Source organism: Poecilia reticulata, linkage group LG6 (genome assembly GCF_000633615.1).
Source record: "Poecilia reticulata strain Guanapo linkage group LG6, Guppy_female_1.0+MT, whole genome shotgun sequence".
NCBI classification, from domain to species: domain Eukaryota; kingdom Metazoa; phylum Chordata; class Actinopteri; order Cyprinodontiformes; family Poeciliidae; genus Poecilia; species Poecilia reticulata.
Window position 1 is genome coordinate 23,705,126 of NC_024336.1, and position 19,015 is coordinate 23,724,140.

General features: G+C 38.0%; 2 protein-coding genes across 7 annotated transcripts in view; one reads left to right on the forward strand and one right to left on the reverse strand.

Moving 5' to 3' along the window:
- fkbp16 (FKBP prolyl isomerase 16) overlaps window positions 1–7,063 on the forward strand; it is a 32,412-nt gene extending 25,349 nt beyond the window's left edge. For 3 of the 4 annotated variants that reach the window (XM_008412346.2, XM_008412347.2, XM_008412348.2), the window contains exons 5-9: window positions 1,774–1,991; window positions 3,282–3,463; window positions 3,673–3,750; window positions 6,018–6,155; window positions 6,966–7,063. In XM_008412346.2, coding sequence (XP_008410568.1) covers window positions 1,774–1,991; window positions 3,282–3,463; window positions 3,673–3,750; window positions 6,018–6,155; window positions 6,966–7,052 — 703 coding nt within the window. In that variant the 3' untranslated portion in view covers window positions 7,053–7,063. The remainder of the gene's footprint in view (window positions 1–1,773; window positions 1,992–3,281; window positions 3,464–3,672; window positions 3,751–6,017; window positions 6,156–6,965) is intronic. The other variant, XM_008412349.2, reaches the window with a different exon arrangement.
- A 694-nt stretch (window positions 7,064–7,757) lies between these two features.
- Window positions 7,758–18,268, reverse strand: rasef2 (RAS and EF-hand domain containing 2). 3 transcript variants are annotated; one of them, XM_008412343.2, is made up of 18 exons: window positions 18,168–18,268; window positions 17,773–18,076; window positions 15,968–16,120; window positions 13,019–13,109; window positions 12,645–12,740; window positions 11,676–11,753; window positions 11,483–11,598; window positions 11,321–11,389; window positions 10,132–10,213; window positions 9,945–10,015; window positions 9,655–9,829; window positions 9,471–9,572; window positions 8,961–9,105; window positions 8,642–8,723; window positions 8,385–8,499; window positions 8,166–8,279; window positions 7,974–8,050; window positions 7,758–7,886 (listed from the first exon to the last, which is right to left on the reverse strand). In XM_008412343.2, exons 2-18 carry the CDS (start codon window positions 18,069–18,071, stop codon window positions 7,784–7,786), a joined length of 1,968 nt encoding a protein of 655 aa, XP_008410565.1. In that variant the 5' UTR covers window positions 18,072–18,076; window positions 18,168–18,268; the 3' UTR covers window positions 7,758–7,783. The 3 variants fall into 3 exon arrangements, with proteins under 3 accessions (XP_008410565.1, XP_017160899.1, XP_008410566.1); XM_017305410.1 differs by having other exon boundaries at window positions 18,148–18,168; XM_008412344.2 differs by lacking the exon at window positions 18,168–18,268 and having other exon boundaries at window positions 11,676–11,747; window positions 17,773–18,139.
- Window positions 18,269–19,015: the final 747 nt, after the last annotated feature.

Consider the following 19,015-nt stretch of genomic DNA (forward strand, 5'->3'; position numbering starts at 1 on the left):
TGTGTGCTGTGTGTGATACAGGGCGAGGCCTCTGGAGGGGAACAGGTGAAAGGGTAACCTGATCCCAACAGCTGACGCAGCAGCATACTGTCTGTGTACACAACCAGTTGTGTTGGAGTAACATTAACTGTGTCAGTGGTACAACCAGTTTGAATAATTCATGACTTGACATGACTCTGAGAGCTACTATTGTCACGAAACTGCAACAGTGTCAAGGCAAGCAGAAAGCTAAACTTCACCAAATTGTGACTTAGTATTAAAAAAATTTTGTTTTAACTGAACCCAGGGGATCTGTTTTTTTCACATTTAGTTGTTAAAAGTAACCTTTTAATTGTATTTTTGTAATATGATGTACTGAACTCTACTGCCAACCCATGATCTTTCCGTCTTATTACCTCCCTCAGTCACACATCTGGAATCAGAACCTCCACAGTGGAACTGCTTATGGACCATTGTGAGCCACGAGTGCACAGGAGACACATGATTAAAAACCAAATTAACTTTCTTTCAGAGTGACTCTTGAGCCATAGTGTTCGTACGAGTTTCAGATACTTGCCCGCTTAAATGAGCTGGCGTGGCTGAGACATCTTTGAAGGTGTTATTGTTGAAGTGCGTAGGCTGCTGGATCCAGTTCAAATTAATCTGTACTGAGAGATTCTGCTGCCATCTTAACGTTAATGCTCCTTCAGCACCATGATGATGACCGTTTGTTGGTTTGATCAGAAGATAACCGAGTTTTATAATGTCACATTATACAACCTAGTTGTGTAACATCAATATGAATAAAAAGGCAACAGTCAACAATAAAATAAATCATATGATATTGCATAGCACCTTGACATCTATTCTGAGGAACATGGTGGTGGAAACGTTATGCTGTTGGGGACAGAGAAGCTGGCCAGAGTGGTTTGGAGGATGGATAAAAGAAATGCAGAACAATCCTGAGAAAAAAATAAAAAAGAAATGTGTTAGAGACTAAAAATGACTTAAGGCTGGTGCAGAGGTGTACTTCCCAGAAGGGTGATCCTAAACATAAAACCAGAGCAACAGTATAATAGTTAAAATCCAAGAATTTTCATTAATTATAATGGTCCAGTCAAAGTACTGACATAAATAAAGGTGAAAAGTAAAAAATCATCAGCAAAAATTTTCACAGAAGCATTCCATCAGCTGTAATCAGCTGAGCTAAAGCTATTTTGCAAAGAAGCATGGCAGAAATTTCAGTCTATAGATGTGCAAAGCTGATACTTTTTTAATACTTTTTTTCTTTTGTATTTGCAGCAAAAGATGCTTCTAGAAAACACATCACTTTTCATATTTTAATTTGTAAAACATTTTAAAATCCATGTTTAATTTTCCTGCACAATGTTACAATGTCAAAGTGTTTACACAGGGTTGAGTTGGCAACCAAGTAATCTCCAAGTTACTCCCAATGGCAACACATAGCACTTAGGATGGGACTGTATCCATTTTTTTAGTGACGTGGAAGTCAATCCTTTTATTCTCCATCGAATTCTTAATGGAAATAAATAATATGTGCATGATGTGACAAAAGCACAACAAGGAAAATGTATTCATTAGGAAATCAGGGAAAAGTTAAGGAAGAAAAAGACGTCTACTGGGCTCTGTCATCCACTCTGACACAGATATGTATTACGCTTTTACAGAAAACGCCTGAAAAAAAGAAACGTAAAGAGTTTTTGAGAAAAGTCGGGAACTTTCTTAAAGGAAAACATACCCTGGTATTAACTTTGCTTGCTTATTTCTGTGCAGAGAACCTGACATCCCTGCATGGGCTCCACTACTCTACCAACTGCAGCTGCTGGACATCAGAGACAAACCGGATCCGGAAACTCTGCCCATCGCCGACCGCATCCGCGTCGGCAACCAGAAGAGAGAGCGAGGAAACTTTCACTTCCAGAGAGAGGAGTACAGCCTGGCTGCCAGAGCGTATTATGTAGCTCTGGAGGTGCTGACCACACACAGCCAAGGTAGCACTGATTTAATCCTGGGGTATTTCTATACTGCTGGCTTCATCAAGGGCATGTGAACAAACACTGCAGGTATAGAATGTCATCCGACAGGAGTGCTCCACCAATCACGCTAATCGCAGCGTCTCCATGCACGGCTGCGTCCATCTGTGCTGAGCGCCGCCGTAAATGCTTTCGCTTAATTCTTTTGCATGATCAAAGCCAATCAACTTTCCCACCATTTCAACCTCCTTAATCATGCTAATCATTGACGAGGCAGAGAAAACCCGAGGGAGAATTGTGGCTGAATAAGACGATGAAGTAAAAACATGAGCTGCCTCATAATGAATCAATAAGAGCTGAACCCTGAGTGAATCCACTGTGACAGCGAAGAGACGAGTTAATTCAGATCATACAGATATTGTAATTAGTCGAAGAGAAGATGAAGAATTAAACTGGAGAAATGCAAATGTTCTTATATTTACAGGTCTATCAGAATTTTAAATGATTTGAATCCAACTTTTAAGTGTTCAAAAGCAAACAGCAGAACAGATGTATTCATACAGAGATTAAATTACGCAGAGGGGTAACATTAGAAACGTTCTGTTTCTCATGCTAAAATCATCCATAGAAAAGTACAAAAATAAATAAATCCAGCTATTATTTACTGAGTGAAAAAAGTACCACATTTGTCTTTATCCATCTATTCCTCCTTGAGGAAAGAAAATCTAAATCATTTGCGGCCTTTATTTTAGTGGCAGAACACAAACAACTTGTGGAAGTAGTATCAACTATTTTGCTTCCGACAGCACAAAGTCAAAACTAGACATTCCAGAAAAACTAATAAAAAAATCATCACATTAAAGACAAATGGCTAAAATCAGCAATAAGTTTAAACTTGGTACACAGAAACCGTTCATGAACTGCTTGGATTTGTGATCCAACAAGTCAGGAGTCCAGAGTAAAATGTCTTTGTGTGAACAAGTCCTCATTTTTTTGGTCAATACCTCTTTCGGTTAGAAGTTTGGGTCTGTTACAGACATCACACAGGAGAAGGAAAACTATAACCAGCTGAATTGAAAAGCAGAGCATGAAGCACAGGGAATTTTTCCTTGAAATTTGCTTTTTTTTTTTAAATAAGGCTTTAAAAAAAAAAAAAAATCATCCTTCCCAAGATGATTTATGCAACTACTTTTTTCTCACCGATTTGTTTTTTTTTTTTTTTTTTCCTTTTTGGTTTATAATAAAATGAAATCAATCTGGTATCAAGTGCATGGGAGCATGCAGTGAGCTACATGCCCATGTGTGCAGATGGCAATGATGTCGGCATGAAGGAGGAGGAGGAAGAGGTGCGGGAATACCGGGTGAAGTGTCTGAACAACCTGGCCACCGCTCAGCTCAGACTGGAGCAGTTCGACGAGGCACTGCACACCAGCCGGGACGTCCTGACCCTCCAGCCCAACAACGTCAAGGCCCTTTTCAGGACCGGAAAGGTGAGGGTCACGTTGTCACTGAAAGATGTAATAAAACATCTCACCCGATCTCTAACAATGACCTACACATGACGTTCTTTGAAGGAGGAGAAGTCTGTTTCATCTTGTGTTAGATATTATTTTGAGGGAAACTGATATTGGGACATAATTACTTTAATTTATGGGTATTCTAGAAGCACTCACTTCCCAGGTCTTCTAATCTCTTTCAGCTGCTGTCCGATAAGGGTGAATACAAAGAGGCCATGGAGGTGCTAAAACAGGCCTTGAAACTGGAGCCAACCACCAAGGTGAGATCATGTGGCTGAGAGGATCCTCCCTCTTTTTGCGTTCTCTCCTAACCTGCCAGTAAGTTGTCCACACATACATAATGCTTGATCAGAAGCATTGGTTTCCAGTCAATAGAAATTTAAACATATTAGTACACTGGAGTGCCTTGCACAACTTTTCTTTTGTCACATTACGATGAACTTCAGTGTATTTTCGAAGGATTTCATGGGATAGTCCAGCACAAATTAGCGATTGTGCTGTGGGGAAAAAAAACAAACAAAAAAAAAACAGATTTCGTTTTTTTTATGACGAATAAAATTGAGTCCATAATTTGTAGATCCTCCCTTTGATGCATTTCCAGCTGTAAATTATTTGGTTGACTTTATCAGTCGCACACAACTTGAACCTGAAATCTTTGATCAGTCTCATTTGAAAAAAAAGTTCAGTCAGATTTGTTGAAAATCTTTAGATTATCCCCTGGACTTTGACTGGATCATATTAACAGATGAATGTGCTTTGATCTATCTGTTGCTGCTCTCACTGATGTTTAGGGTTGTTGTCTTGCTGGAAATTAATCATCTGCTTCAGTATCTTGTCTTTTGCACCATCTAACATGTTTTTCTCCATGTTTGCCCCACATGTGGTGCCATCCACCTCCTCCTTAACTTTGAGCAGCTTTAATGTCCCCTCTCCCTGCAATGACATACTGTTATCATATGCAGCGTATGACAAGTAAAGCCCATATAATGTTATCCTTCCACTTCACAACTCAGTACAACTTCGTGTTGGTATATCCCAGAGATCTGCAACTTGCAGCTACAAAGCCACAAGTGGCTCGGTTGGCCCTCCCGTGGCTCCTTAAAAGGTTTGACCAGACATGATAACCAAGCAGTTTTTTTCTTCATATGAGTTTCATTTAAAAAAAAAAAAAAAGAAAAAGGAAAAGGAAAAAAAACAGCTTCAGCAGTTTTCTTTGTCTTGGTACGATACTGGTAAAGGTTTATGCTTTTTTTTGTTATTTTGTATTTAATACTTAAACACTACACTGAAACAATGTTTTTTGTTTTTTTACTAAGTAAGCAAACCTTCTGGTCAGTATTTGTGGAAAAAAAAACAAGAACAAATTTTTTCAAAAGAGTCCTGCAGTTTTTTTTGTCAGTTCTAGACACATTTCACATACCAGTACTGAGGGAAAATCTAAGGTTAAAAAAATTAATTAAAAAATCTGTTTCAGTAATTAATTTCAACTACAGAACACACTTTTTACAGAGTAATAAAAATTGCTTTTCGCAAATTATTTTCTGTAGTCTGAAAATCCAGTTTGAAAAGGCTGTGTGGTCTGTACTCTGTTTACAAAATCCCACTGCCAGTAATACAGTGACCTGACCCAGAGGGCAAGCTGCCACCTCCACCAATAGATCTGGACTTGCCCAGACGGGTCAGAAATATCTGCTGCTTTGATAATTACATCTTAAGCAGAAGGCTGAAGAAATTATTTGAGGAAACTTTGATTTTGCTGCTTGAAAGAAGTTAGTGGGTTTTGTACTTGATCAGTTTAAACTTCATCTTCACCTTGTCTTTCTTTAAAATATAATAACATTTCACAACCCTGCCTCCCATCATTTGCCTGAACATCTAGGATAAAGATCCGACTAACAGAACACAAAACTGTGATCTCTGATGGGTCGATCACAGGGTTCCCCCAGACATTCCATACTGTTTTCACAGTATTTCTAAATTTTGGACATTTTAATATTAAATTAAATATTTAATGGCAAACATGTTTGCTTTAAAAAAATAGGAAACAAGCAAAATAATATTTTACTTGTTCTGTATGTTCAACAAGTCCTAACATCTTGATTCAAAAAGATATAGAAGATAAATTAAAATGACTCCAAAACAAAATGTGAAAATGAAAAAGTCTGACATGCAACGGTCAACTGTGGAACCTTGCAGCCTGTCGAAATCAAGTCCAGCATGGACTCCGTTAAAGCTGTAGAAATACCAAGCATGAGCGGTGGAAACAGCTCAATTTTCATGGCTGTGAAAACTTGCGTAAATGTGATTTCTTGATTTTGTATGTTTAATAAATTTGCAAAAATCTCAGTAACTTTATTCCACATTGTTATGATGGAATGTTCTGTGTAGAAGTTTGAGGAGTCATTTTTTACAATCTCGAATAAGGTTGTGACATAAAATGTGTAAAAAGTGATGTGCTGTGAACACATTACTTATGCACTGTATAATTTCAAAGTTTTCTTAAAGATATTTTCTTCTGTACACTTAGGCAATCCATGCAGAATTGTCCAAACTTGTCAAACGACAATCGGGAGGCAAAGATATGCAACAGTGGAGAATCAAGCCAGCAAAGGTGCTCGGAGATGATATCACACCATTCCTTATTCCTACTAAGAAAAAGTCTTCAGTAAGCCATTAAATAGAGTAGAAACCAGATATTTACATCTGCTGTGCAAGAAGATGCCCTGTGACAGACTGTTGATGCCTTTCACACAGGCAAGAATAAGAGGATAATAGAAGTTGAGATACAAACTTATGTTTAAGATTAGTTAGGATTACTAATATTTCTTTACATTTGCTAAATGCCATAAAAAATATATATTTTCATTACTTATTACAAATGTATAAGTTTATGTGCTCTGAGAACATCATGACTCCAATAATTAAAAAAAAAAAGTAAGCATAAACACCATAGGAATCTCCAGTGATCATGTTCATGTGTGGATCAACCCCAGAAGAAATTATAAAACTAAATTAGTTGAAGTCGATGCTTTGCAGTGGCTGTCAGAAAGCCCTGCTCTCTGCTCCTGCTGTGATTTGAAAATGCGAGTGTGGGCAATAAACCTGATTCAGTTACATAAGTTCTATCTGGAGCAATGAGCCAAAAGTCCACGAGACTATTGTGTAAGGATTTTCAAAGGATGCCCAAAACATTGCCGCAAAAACACTTAAATAAAATACTAAATAGATGTATGTAAAAATTTCAAAATTTGAAAAAAAAGTTGTAAATGATATTCTCACTCATTCTGGTCTTTGGCAAATTACAGTAATCATAACGGATAAAACAATTTATTTAATGTCAAGAAACAAAAACAAACATATTGGCATCTTTTTATATAGTGTATGTAAATATCTGGCTTTAATTGTACTCAACTCAATCATTTCATTGATACTACGATAAATTAATCATATTCATAGCACTCCCTTATGTTTTCAGGGACTTTCCTGGAAGTTCATCCTGGGAGCTCTGGTGGTGGCCTTGGGCAGCTTGGTGACATCTGTGATTATGACCGCAAGAAACTAAAAATCCTCAGCAGGAAGGAAAAAATATGCGATTCACTGGAACCGATCGATTTCCAGTTGTCTTCCAGCAGTTCCCCACCGTATGAGCAGCACAACCGGGAAGAAAACTGAACTTGAGCTTTGAATGTTTTTACTGAAAAGTGGATTTTTAGAAGAGAGTCAGTTGATAAGTTTTTAAAAGTTATTTGCAGTCAGTTTTATTTGGGGAAGGGATTGCCTTTATTTTTGCTTACAAAGATGCTTTAAAAAGTGTAAAAAAAAAAAAAAAACCTAAGTAAAATACATTTGATCAATGCTCCACAAAGTTTATATGTTAAAATATATTTTACCATAAAATATTGAAGGAGATGTTGGTAAATGTAATCCTAAACAATTACATCTCTGTTAGCATTACAGTCCCGATTCCAAAGGGAGATTTAAACAAACATTTGACAAACTCCTAAAAATTATTAAATATATTCAGGCTAAATACTAATTCTGGTAATAATAATTATCCATTTCCAAATAAATATAAAAGCTTAAATATTTTCAGTAAAATACATGATGTGAATTTGTATTTGTACATGTGCAGTTTACTACAAAAACCTTCATTTTGACCAAAGAGTAACCCTTCACTATGTTTACAGTTAAGAGGTGAAATAGAATAAAGTAAAAACAAAAGTAAACAAGCTTAATGTTGTTCCTTTTTGAGAGACAAGCAGCACAATATTCTTCATTGTTCTGTCCTCAGGTTTACAGTCCACAGCAACCTTTAACAACCTTCTTCTGGAGGGTCTCGTTCAATATGATCCGAGAGTCTGACTCCCACCTCAATTTGCCATTTTTCTTTATTTCTCTGTAGAAACATAAAGAAAGACACATGCGCATCTCAGCATGCTGCAATTACTTTTAAAACAGGCATTTTTGCAGGCAACTTTCTTACCGTGCTAGATGAAGCACAGCTTCAACAATGTTGGTTCCTTCTTTGGCACTCGTCTCACAGAACATGGCGCCGTACGCCTGCAAAGCGAAGACAAAGCAAAGCGTCAACGTTCCCGACTGCAGACCGTTTACTCTGACACCTCAAGGGCTGAACATCTTTATAAAACAATCATCCATGTGGTGAAAGTAACACCTGGGCCAGCTTTTCTCCGTGTGAGCTGCAAACGCAGCTTCCTTCAGGAAGTTGTTCCCGGAGGTCCACCTTGTTTCCAACAACACAAAAGGGAATTTTTTCATCTGCGGACTCCTTAAAAAAAAAAAGGAAAAAAAAAAAAAAAACAGAAGGAGACGTACAGTACGTATTACAACCATCTGTGAAATGTATTTAATGTCTCATCAGAGCCGTGGTTACCTGAATTTGATCTATCCACTCTCTGACATTTAGAAAGCTCTTTTCTGAGGTAACATCATAAAGCAGCAGGACTCCGTGAGCTTTACGGAAAAAGGACTTGGCAATGCTACGGAACCTACAGTAAAAGGAAGCACAGCTCTCTTTAAGCAAAGTGCACCTTTCACTGAGCCAATGTTTACACATTTACAGTGATGCAATCCATTTTTTTTCCAAGTCGCTACCATCTTGATAAAACTTCTTTCTAGGAAGCGGTGTACCTTTCCTGACCGGCCGTGTCCCATATCTGCAGATTCATTGTCTCTCCGTCCACCTGCATCTTCTTCATCTGGAAATCAATACCTGGGTGCAGAAATGTATCATGTTGAAATATCTGAAGTCAGGAATTCACAGCTGTGACATTAATTTTTTAATACATTTCTTAAAAAAATGGATCAGATGGGAAGAAGTGAAGCAGGTAGCATCTCTCTGGATAAAATAATACAACACAGACTCCTTTTTCAGGGCCTTTCCAGTGTGTTTGCAAGTAAAAAAAATAACACTTGTGTATGTGAAGGCAACATATTTTCTGTTACCTACCCAACGTTGTCTGAATGTCTGCTCTAAATTCATTGAGTGTCAACCGCAACAGAAAACTGGACTTTCCAGCTCCTGCGTCTCCTGCTAAAACAACACGGTACACTGGTGAAGGTCCTTCTGTCACTGTGACGTCGTCCCCTACCCGCTGTAAAGAGAGTCACAAACAAAATGATGAATACGAGATCACATATGGATCCAATAAATAAATAATTAAATGTATTAATTCATTATTTCTATAGCTGGATCAAAGATTCTGTGAATTCCTAATTAGTAACACACAACTACTAAGTAAGACCCTTTTCTTTTAGCCACTGGCCAATGACTGTCTTATTACAACATGTAGCAGAACATAAAGAGGGCGAGAAAAAAAGTTACCAAAAAGGTACGCGATAACTCCTGCACTAATGAAATTTGAATTTATTTAATTAATTTGAATTCCAACAAATTTGTCTATGTCCATGTTGTTGCCTGTTTGTAAGATATCATGAATCCAAGCTTTTTTTTTTTAACCTTGGTGGGAAAGGCAGACAGGCGTTTTCGCAGGGATGAAGCAATGGAGCTGGTTTGACTGGGAGCTACAGAGACTGCAGCCTCGGACCGGACATCTGATATCTGCAACAGCCAAAATAAATATCATTTTAAAAGGTTCTGTTGCCATTTTTAATCGATCCTGCTCCGTTTTCCCCCCCCTCACCTCTACGTCTGACGGGATGGACGAGTAACTGTGGTGCACGGTTTCCACAGAGCTAATGCTGTCGTCAGTGTCATAGTCGCTGGCTGAGCTCTCAACCGTGTCCATTGGCATGCTGCTGTCCAGGTACCGGTCAGCCCAGGTGGACACGCGGGAGATGCTGGGGTTCTGCTCGGATCTGCACACACACACACACACACACGCACACACACATCATATTATTGTTGCGACAATTGATCTTCCCAGTGATCAATCCGAGTCGTCATGCAGGTGAGCACAGGAACTCCATCTACCTGCCATGATTGAGTGTGCTCTGTCGAATAGGTTTCATTCTCCTGGCAGGGATTTCGTCTTGAGGAGACAGCTGTTTAGTGGATTAGAAACATTTTATTTTACTTGTGCACTTAGTAGAACATCGAGGTTCTTTCTGACAATGCCAGCAGGTATGAGGAAACATAGCCGAGCAAACAAGGAACTCACCCTCCTTTTAGCTGCAACCATCTGACTGGCTAAAGCTGAGCGCAGTCCGTCATTACTGTCATAAAGCTTCTTGTTCATTTCCCTGATGATGTGTTCAAGAAAGTACAAGAGCATATAGTTAATATTCACACAGTTCCTTGAGGAAAACATTAAGTTGTTCCCCATTCTGTAATTTCTCTTTAGGTTTCATTTCTTCCAATGTCGTTATTTTGGCATTTGATTGTCATTTTTTTCTTCTTATGGATTTGAGTTACAATATCACATAGGCTCATTAGCAGCCCGTTACAAAACAAGTCCAGCTTGTCCCTTTTTTAAATAAAACAATCAACTTTATTTCAGCAACAAAACAGTTTAAAGTTCATTTAATTATTGACTTCTGTGTCTGAAGACACAGAAGTTTTGAGAAAACGAGTATACATTATATTTTGTCAAGTGCCTTCATTACACATCAATACAAACATAACAGATTTCAGTAAGCATTTACTACAAAATGCTTACTTGTTTTCAGAATAATCACAAGAACCACTAATGTAGCACACACACACCAAGAGAGCCTGTCAAATAGACTACCTGCTGTACAAACAAGCTGGTAAGGGCACACCTTACAGCCACATATTCACTCTAAACAGATCAACAAGAAGAGCAGAAACCAATCTTATACAGCACAAAGATGCTCTTCGTGTATAAACAGACGTTGGATTGGAGTGACTCAGTCTCAGACCTACATTTCAATATTATACAAATAACAGCCAGCACTATATTGCCAAAAGTATTTGGCAATATTTGTCTGGACTCAAATAGAGCTTAAGTGACTTGAGTGGTTTATCACAAAAAATCTCCATAGACTCCAAATGATACAGAATACAGCTGCCTGGGTCATTTCCCCCCCCCCAATAAGCATATTAATTATGTCCACAAAGAACTATATGAGCCTTCTGTGAATTACTGCGTTGATTTTAAATTTCTTCCTCTCCGTTTCAGGTCTCGTCACAACTTTGTACCTCCACATCTCTCTGATCTTCTGCACATCGTGACTTTTTCACAGACTTTAAGATCCACACTATTGTTGACCTTTGGTATCTAAATCTTATCTATTCTATACAATAATAATACAATAATAATCATCCAATTTTTTTTGCATTCTTCATTAGGCCATCCAAAACAAGAAATATGATCAAGGTGGACTTACTGGAGGATCTGAATATGGTTAGAGTACGACTGATATTCTGTCACCATCTTTTTTAATACTTCTGTTTCTCTGTGAAAAAAAAAAAAATTACACACTTTCATTTCATAAAGCAATGGAACAAAATGTATTAGTTGAACCAGAAAAAAAAACAAAAAACTTTACCTTTCATGCTGGGCTTTCTGCTCTCCAAGCATGTTCTTCAGCTTGTCCAGCTCAGAATGGAGTACAGCCATGTTTGTCTGGTTTTGCACCAGAGAACTTCGCAACTGCTCATTTTCCTGCACAAAGACGCAGTATAAGCAATTTAACCCAAAGTGCATGTGATATAACTGACTTGGAATCTAGAGTTCCTTACCTGCAAGAGATCACTGATCTGCTTGTTCAGTTTGATCACCTCGTCTTTTGCGTGGTTTAGTTCAGAGCTCTCCTGGTTCTCCAAATTAAAGCCACATAAACATTTCATTAGACAGCTGAAACACGTTTCTGTTCTGTACTTTGCTACCAGTTTTATTTAGCATTTCACATATTGTGAAATACTACAAAAAGGAGGAGAATGAGGGAAAATTTGAATTGTATATACTAGGCACCATTACTTGTAAGTCCAACATATTGAAGTAACAATGAAGTGTGGGATTGCTGTTTACGGATTTCCTCAAACACATGTTTGGCTTAAATTTAAAATAAATCTCTTGAAATTAAAGAGCCCACACATTCTACTCATCACTGTGAGCAGCATTAACCAGTAATCCTGCTTACAAGGAAGAGCTGGTGTCTTTATTTGTGTTTACTGTCAACTGTGGCCATCTACAGGACAAAAGTAGCAAGCACTTCCACAGACAGCTGCTGTGTTAAAACATAAGCACTTTGTGTTTTATTATTGCCCGAGTAGTTTCAGAAAAGGCTTATGTTAGTTCCAATATAGTTAAAAAAAAAAAAAGTAATATTATCAACTGTTGTGTATTTCTTTCAGATTGGTTATGATGAACGGGCACTTCTCCAAGTTTTTGTGCAGTACCTAGCAAAGTAAGTCCTTTAGTCTCTTCTGATCTGAGACAATTTGTGTCATTACAGATGATTCTACTTCCACTTAAAATCCCCATACAATAGCATAGTATTTAAAGTCTGTTTCAAAAGAACCTGCAGCATTTATTTTACAGGTTTTAGAAAATAATGCGTATGTGTTTCAGATGTGTGTGACAGGCTGAAAAACAAACATTGAATGCATTAGACTGTCTCGGATGGAATTTGTTGTCCTAGTTGTTAAAGGGAAAACACAGAATTGGAGAAAAAAAAAGGCATATGCGTTTTTCTGTGACAGGCCTACCATTAACAGTTGATCAGCTGTGGCATGCAGATCTGCAATCTCATCGTTATGTTTCCTCTGCATGGTTGCTATGATTCCTTCCATTTTCTTTCGCTCCTGCAAACATGAAACCAAAGCAGTCAGAGGTGCAGGCCGGCTAAGAGCGTGAAGTGGGGCTTTCATCTGACGTTACAGAGCCTCTTTGTGAGAAAGACACATAACCTGTTGACTTCACCACAGCCATGTAGGTGGTGCTGGTTAAAAAAACAACAACAAAAAACAAGCTTTTTGTCTCAGCCGGAATGCAACATTAACTCATTATGCATGAGTTTATGACTTTAATTTTCTTCATATAAAGGAGTATCAAAGGAAAAGATTGTACATATGGCACTCACCTCGTCTCTGGCCCGCCCCTCTGCTCGGGCTAACTGTTGCTGAATGTCGTCCTCCAGCTCTGCCAGCCGACTGGTATTTAACTCCTCAGCTCTGTTTTAACAAAAGTGGACAAGACGGGTTGGAACTGCAGGCTCACAACTGCATAACCAGAGCCCAGGTCCACACGTCTGCTCAGTCAAAACTTCACACTTGATTACTCTACTCAAAGCAACCCTCACACAAAACCAACCAGAGACAAGGGAGGGACAGAGTTTTGTAAAAATGTGCTGATCTTTCCCCCCCCCCCCACACACACACACATTCATTAGCTCAGCGCACAAATGAGGAAAGACTTTGCCAGACACCTTTAAAACACAATAGAGACATGCTTCTTATAAAGCCTAAATAACCGGGCAGGGCAGTGTATTTAAAGCTTCCTGCTTCCTTAAGTGAAGGAATGTCACCCATCTCATACTGTGCACCAACTCAACCTGAGAGAGAGCTCAGGCAGGGTGGGCAGAAAAATCACTATACCCGTCTCCTGAATGCATGTAGCTGCATTTTTGGTAGAAGAAGCAAACTGAACTGTAAAGCTAGTATCCGACGAGTGTGATTGCTGAGAGAGCGATCACAAGGCATGAAGGATTCAGGCCAAGCCAGATTTCCTCTTTGCCAATAGAGGCACAACCTGCCATACAGGATTACATCTGCAACTCCTGCCTCACTTACAGTAAATTTTGCAATGTTAAATATGCAGAGTGAAAGTTTATTGACTCTTTCAAACAGACAGAGTGAATGCGCTGTTGAAAAAAGTTAAACACAATTTCTGATAACCACATACATGCAAGTGCAAGCGGTATTCAGCTTCTATGCAAATCAAATCTCAGACAGTTTCCAGAAAACTGGAAATGTCGAGTTAATTAAAAGTCATCTGTTTAGAGTTGCCTTTGAACCATAATACTTCTACTTTATTATGCACCAAATAACATATTTGATGTGCGTTGATTGTTTTAACAGTGGCAATAGAAAAAATGTAACATTTGTTTTCACAACTGTTGACTATGTCTGTTTATGATGTATTTTAGGTTCTCACTATGTAAAGAACTTTGAACTGACATGCTACTGAAATGTGTTACACAAATAAATATGATTAAGTATGGATTTAATACTGCAAAATTTGATGTGCTGGGCACCTGTAGCTTAGGACGGTGCAGTCAATTAAATGTTCATTTCAATTTTGATTTGCTAAGCAAAAAAAAAAACAACTAACTTTTACCCTTTCCTATCCTACTGCACAGAGAAACACTGTTAAACGGGGAATGTGTGCATTGTGTACGTCAGATCTAACAAATCTCGTTTTCCCCAACCAGCTTTGCAGATGAGACAACAACAGATTAGATCAGTTACAGTGATGTGACCTGCTCAGCCAAGGCATACAGTAGCTCCTGTTACAGCAGACATGTGCCTTAAATTTATTGAGCATAAGAAAACCATTTCTGCAGATTTTAGTCCACTAGGACTTGATATGTTATGAACAAAGGTCATATTAAGAAAAACAGAAAGGAATAGGACTAGTATAAGCCTGCTAGTTTAGCAAACTGCCAACAATACAAACCTTATGAGTAGAAGGAAGATACAAGTTACTGAAAGTGCTGTACAGTTGAGCACAAAACTATTTATAGTCTGGGCAGTGTTGGACTTAAAGTAACATCTTAATTTGACTAACACGTTTCTTTTGGAGTTGAAAAGTTGCGTTTGAACGTTTGCTTTGCAGCAAGAAGGACTTGGGTTCAAATCCCGGGCACGGGTCTTTCTGCAAAGAGTTTGCATGTTTTGCCTGTGGATTCTCTCCGCTTCTTCCCATATCACTATTAGATAAATTAATTAGGCTACTATACATTTTTACTATTTGTACTACACAACAGAGAGCTTCTAGCATCTGAAAGTTGTCGCCAAGATATAAAGCTAAGTCTAACTTACAAGTTAATTTCTCTAAAAAAATTATTTTAGTAATGTTGACTGTGTATACTTTGTAATGTTAAAAGTTTGAAACCACTTTTTCCTCATGTGAGGTAAAGTGGATTTTGTACCGATTAAATGCCCAATGGCATAAGCAAAAATGTTGAACAAATAGCACAAATCAAGATCTTTTCTGAATACTCCAGAGAATAATTAAAGGAACATTCAAAAAGCAAAATACTAAACGATAGAAGCTGTAGTGTAGCAGCCTGATGAGCCAGCTGACAGATGGCGCAGTAAACTGCAACAGCATCACAGGATCTCAGAGACAATCAGTCTGCATTAATCTGAATTTATTCACAGAGCCAGAAGTTACAAGGAAGAACAAACAAACTCCACAATAGTCTCAGTAAATGTTTTCCAAGATTAACTAAGCTATCTACTAACATTTAAAGAGCTTAGCATGGTAAAAATGACTGAGAAACTGTTACTAAAAACGTTAACCTCAGGAAGCCATAAGAAAAAAAAAAAAAAAAAACAAGTTAAAAAGCTTTTTTAGCAGATTTTCAGTAAATTTGACTTAGTACTTTTTATTTTAAGAAAAAACGTCAAATGAAGCAATCACCATTTAAAAGCTGTAATGCATTACAAGGAAAAGAAATACGGTGCTAATCCACCAGGTATAAACAAGATGAAAAGCAATGTGGTGGATTTTTTGGATGTTTTGTGCACTTTTAATTTAACAAATGCATTCTGATTTCTGTAAATAAACAGATACAAACACAAAAATCATTTCTAACAGGCAAAACCAATTTGCACTAGAGCTGCACAATACATTGAACTGATGAGACCTCGTGGAGATTTTACGAGCAATCTTTGGAGGCTCAAGAAAGGACTTTATTAGTCAAGCAGAAACTCTTTATGACCTACATGTTAGTTTATTTTCATTTTCCAAGACAACGGCTCGCTTCACTGACCTCACAATGGAAAACTTGCATTATTTTTCTTACCTCTTCAAACTGGTCTCCAACTGTTTACTCGTTAGTTTGTTTTCCAGGCTTAGACTGACAAGGGAGTGGATGGTTTCCTCATACGCCTGCAGAAGAGTTGTGTTTGCAGAGGAGTGAATGACCTGGTAAAGGTCAGCCAGCTGCTCCCTGAGACTGTAAGGGGTAGAATAAAAACTTACAAACAGCAATGAGAAGGAAACGGCAACCAAACACCCAAAATAAATGAAAGGCTGAGGAACAACAAGTGGTATGTAGACAAATAACTTCTTTTAAATGTGTAATTGGGTCCTAACCCAAATTTTCACTTCTAATTGTTACTAAGCGTCTCATTAAAAGTTTGCATTTTCAAAATACACATCTGCTTGTCATCCAGGACATATTTAATTGCTTGGTCAAACTTTAAGCTTATCTTTCCCAAATCAATGCAGTCTCATTGCAACAACCATGTTTTAATCAAATGCTTAATTGAAGTTAAATGAATTGAAAAGATAAGCGGATTTTATTTCAGATTATTTTCAGGAAAATTACATGCAAGGTTTTGTCTCATCCTTTCCACAGAAGCTATTTGGTGAAAAACTTTTGACAGTCACAAAATAAAAAAAATGCAAAACTTAGAGGACTTTAAAATGGTAAATGGCCTGTACTTGTATAGTGCTTCACCGAGTCCACAGGACCCCAAAAGTGTTTCACACTACATTCAGTCATTCACCAACCATGGCAGTTCCCTGCAGGCTGCCATGATCAGAGCCATCGGCCCTCTAACCACCCTATGATGCAGGACAAACTCTTACCATCGCCACCACCTTTGCATTATTTTTTAAAGTGACACAGGTCTTTAACACTTTGGAATGGACTCATTTCGATGTTTTGAAATCATAATCACAGACTGATGAGCATAGGGTTATCCCAAAGATAATGAAAAGATGGGGCTAGAGTTTGGAACCGGTACTTTTTCATCAGTATTAAGGAATTATTGACTTAATCAAGCTGATGCATCTTGCTGAAATGTTACTTGTAAGCTAGTTTTCTCTTATTTCAAGTGCACCAAGATATTTTCACTAGATACTGGACCAAAGGTACTTGGCAAGATTGTGTTTTGTAGTGCACAGTAAAGAACACAATGCCATGATGCTGGTAACAATAACCCATCATTCTGAGGGGATGCATTTTGTTTAGTAGGGACAGTGAAGATGGTCACACAGATGGGGATAAACACAAGAAACTCTTAGAAGAAAATGTCTTAAAAAAAGACTAAAAATGTTTTACAATAGAATAGAAGCCCAGTTTTTATTGTCCATAAAAGCAACAGTAGCGACAGATATAAAGGTTCACACAGTTTTGTTTTTAAGTTATTAAGAGCAATATGTGCATTTATAAACAAACAAGCTTAAACCCCGTTTCCAACCCAGACTTGAGACGGGGTTGGAAGTTCACCTTCGAGCCTAAACATGTAGACAAAATTAAATTAGAAAGGTTTAGAACAAAGAATAATAAAGAATAGTCATGTCAAAGACCAAACCTAAATCCCACTGTAAATTTGATTTCAACAGATGCTCAGTGAATCTGAGCCTGTCAAGGAATCTTTGTCCCATAAGTTCACGCCACACTTTTTAGATTTGTATTTGTGAAATGTTAAAGCCATGTCTTTTTTTCTAATGTACTACTCTGATAGTAAAGTGTGTGGTTGTAGCACGATTAAAAGTGAAAAAAAAGTTGAAAGAATATGGATTATTCTGCAAAACACTGTAGCCACAGGTATGTAAATCCTGGTCAAAGTGAGACTCCGGTCCGGTTATTGACTTTACCTTTCAGAGAGGGTAAACTCATCTATCCTGTCCACAAACTCTTCCCACGGAGTCGGGGTTGCTCCTGAGCCAAATGACGCCAAGTTGAGAGTCTCCGAAACCTCCTGAAACCTGGAGGAAAACCGGCTGTAGTCGATGTAGCCGTCCTCACAAGCTCCGAACTTATCGAACAGAGTTTGGACCTCAGCGTTCGGGACGCTGAGCTCCCTGCAGACCACTGTGAAGTCCTCATACTCGATCCTTCCGGACTTGTTTACATCGCAAGCGGAAAACAGCCTTCGAAGACTGGATGGGTTCATAGTTTCTGATAAAAAAAAAAAAAAAAAAACCGCATTCAAATTAGAGCGTATGAAAAATTTAGATAGGGTCACCCACCTCCCTTTGGATGTACGTACTTCAGCGGCGTACGAGACAAATAAACGCTCTGTCCTCCTATGAGGACACGGATTGGTCCAGGTGTCGGTGTGGGCGGGCCGCCTCCCGGTTCCTGCAGCAGCAGAGGTTTGTTAGGCTTATGCATGGTGAGAGAAGCTAAGGTAACCTGCTGCACATCCAGGACAGATAAGCAAGTGCTTACGTCTGTTTGCTTTTGGTGTGTAGCTCATGGGGAGACTTTTATCGCAGACACTTCTTTACTTCTCTATTGGAAATAATGCGTCATCCCAACACAGAAACCAATAAGAAAACTATTATTGAGATCTAATTTGCGCAAAAAACGATGTAATTAGAAGCGTATTAAAAATGATAAAAGGTTGTTCCACCCTAAGCAATGGCGTAATGTTGAAATACAGATTAATCTACGAATTAAAAAATATCAGTTTTGAAAAGTTCAACATTTAAGGTTTAACATGTAAAGGATACAATTTATTTAAATCATTTTAACCATTAGTGGAATCTGGTTACTCTTTTTGGAATTATTAGAGATAGAAAAGTTGCCTCTTGAGTAACAATGCAAAGTGGGTTTCCTGTTTAACTAAGGTTTGAAACTTTAATTTCATATAAATTGTTCACATTTAGTTTAAATTTAAATAACAATGATTATAATTCATTTTAGAACAACTGCTAAAACAGTTGCTTTCTGATTGCCAGCACAAAGTTGAGTTTAAGTCAATAAGTCACTCAGATATATTCTAAAACCAATATTTTCTAATATATAGCTAAAATTTAAATGACAGCATGTATTTTCACATAGAAAGTGCCAATGGTGTTCCCATTAATTAGACATGGTACAGGCTACTGATTT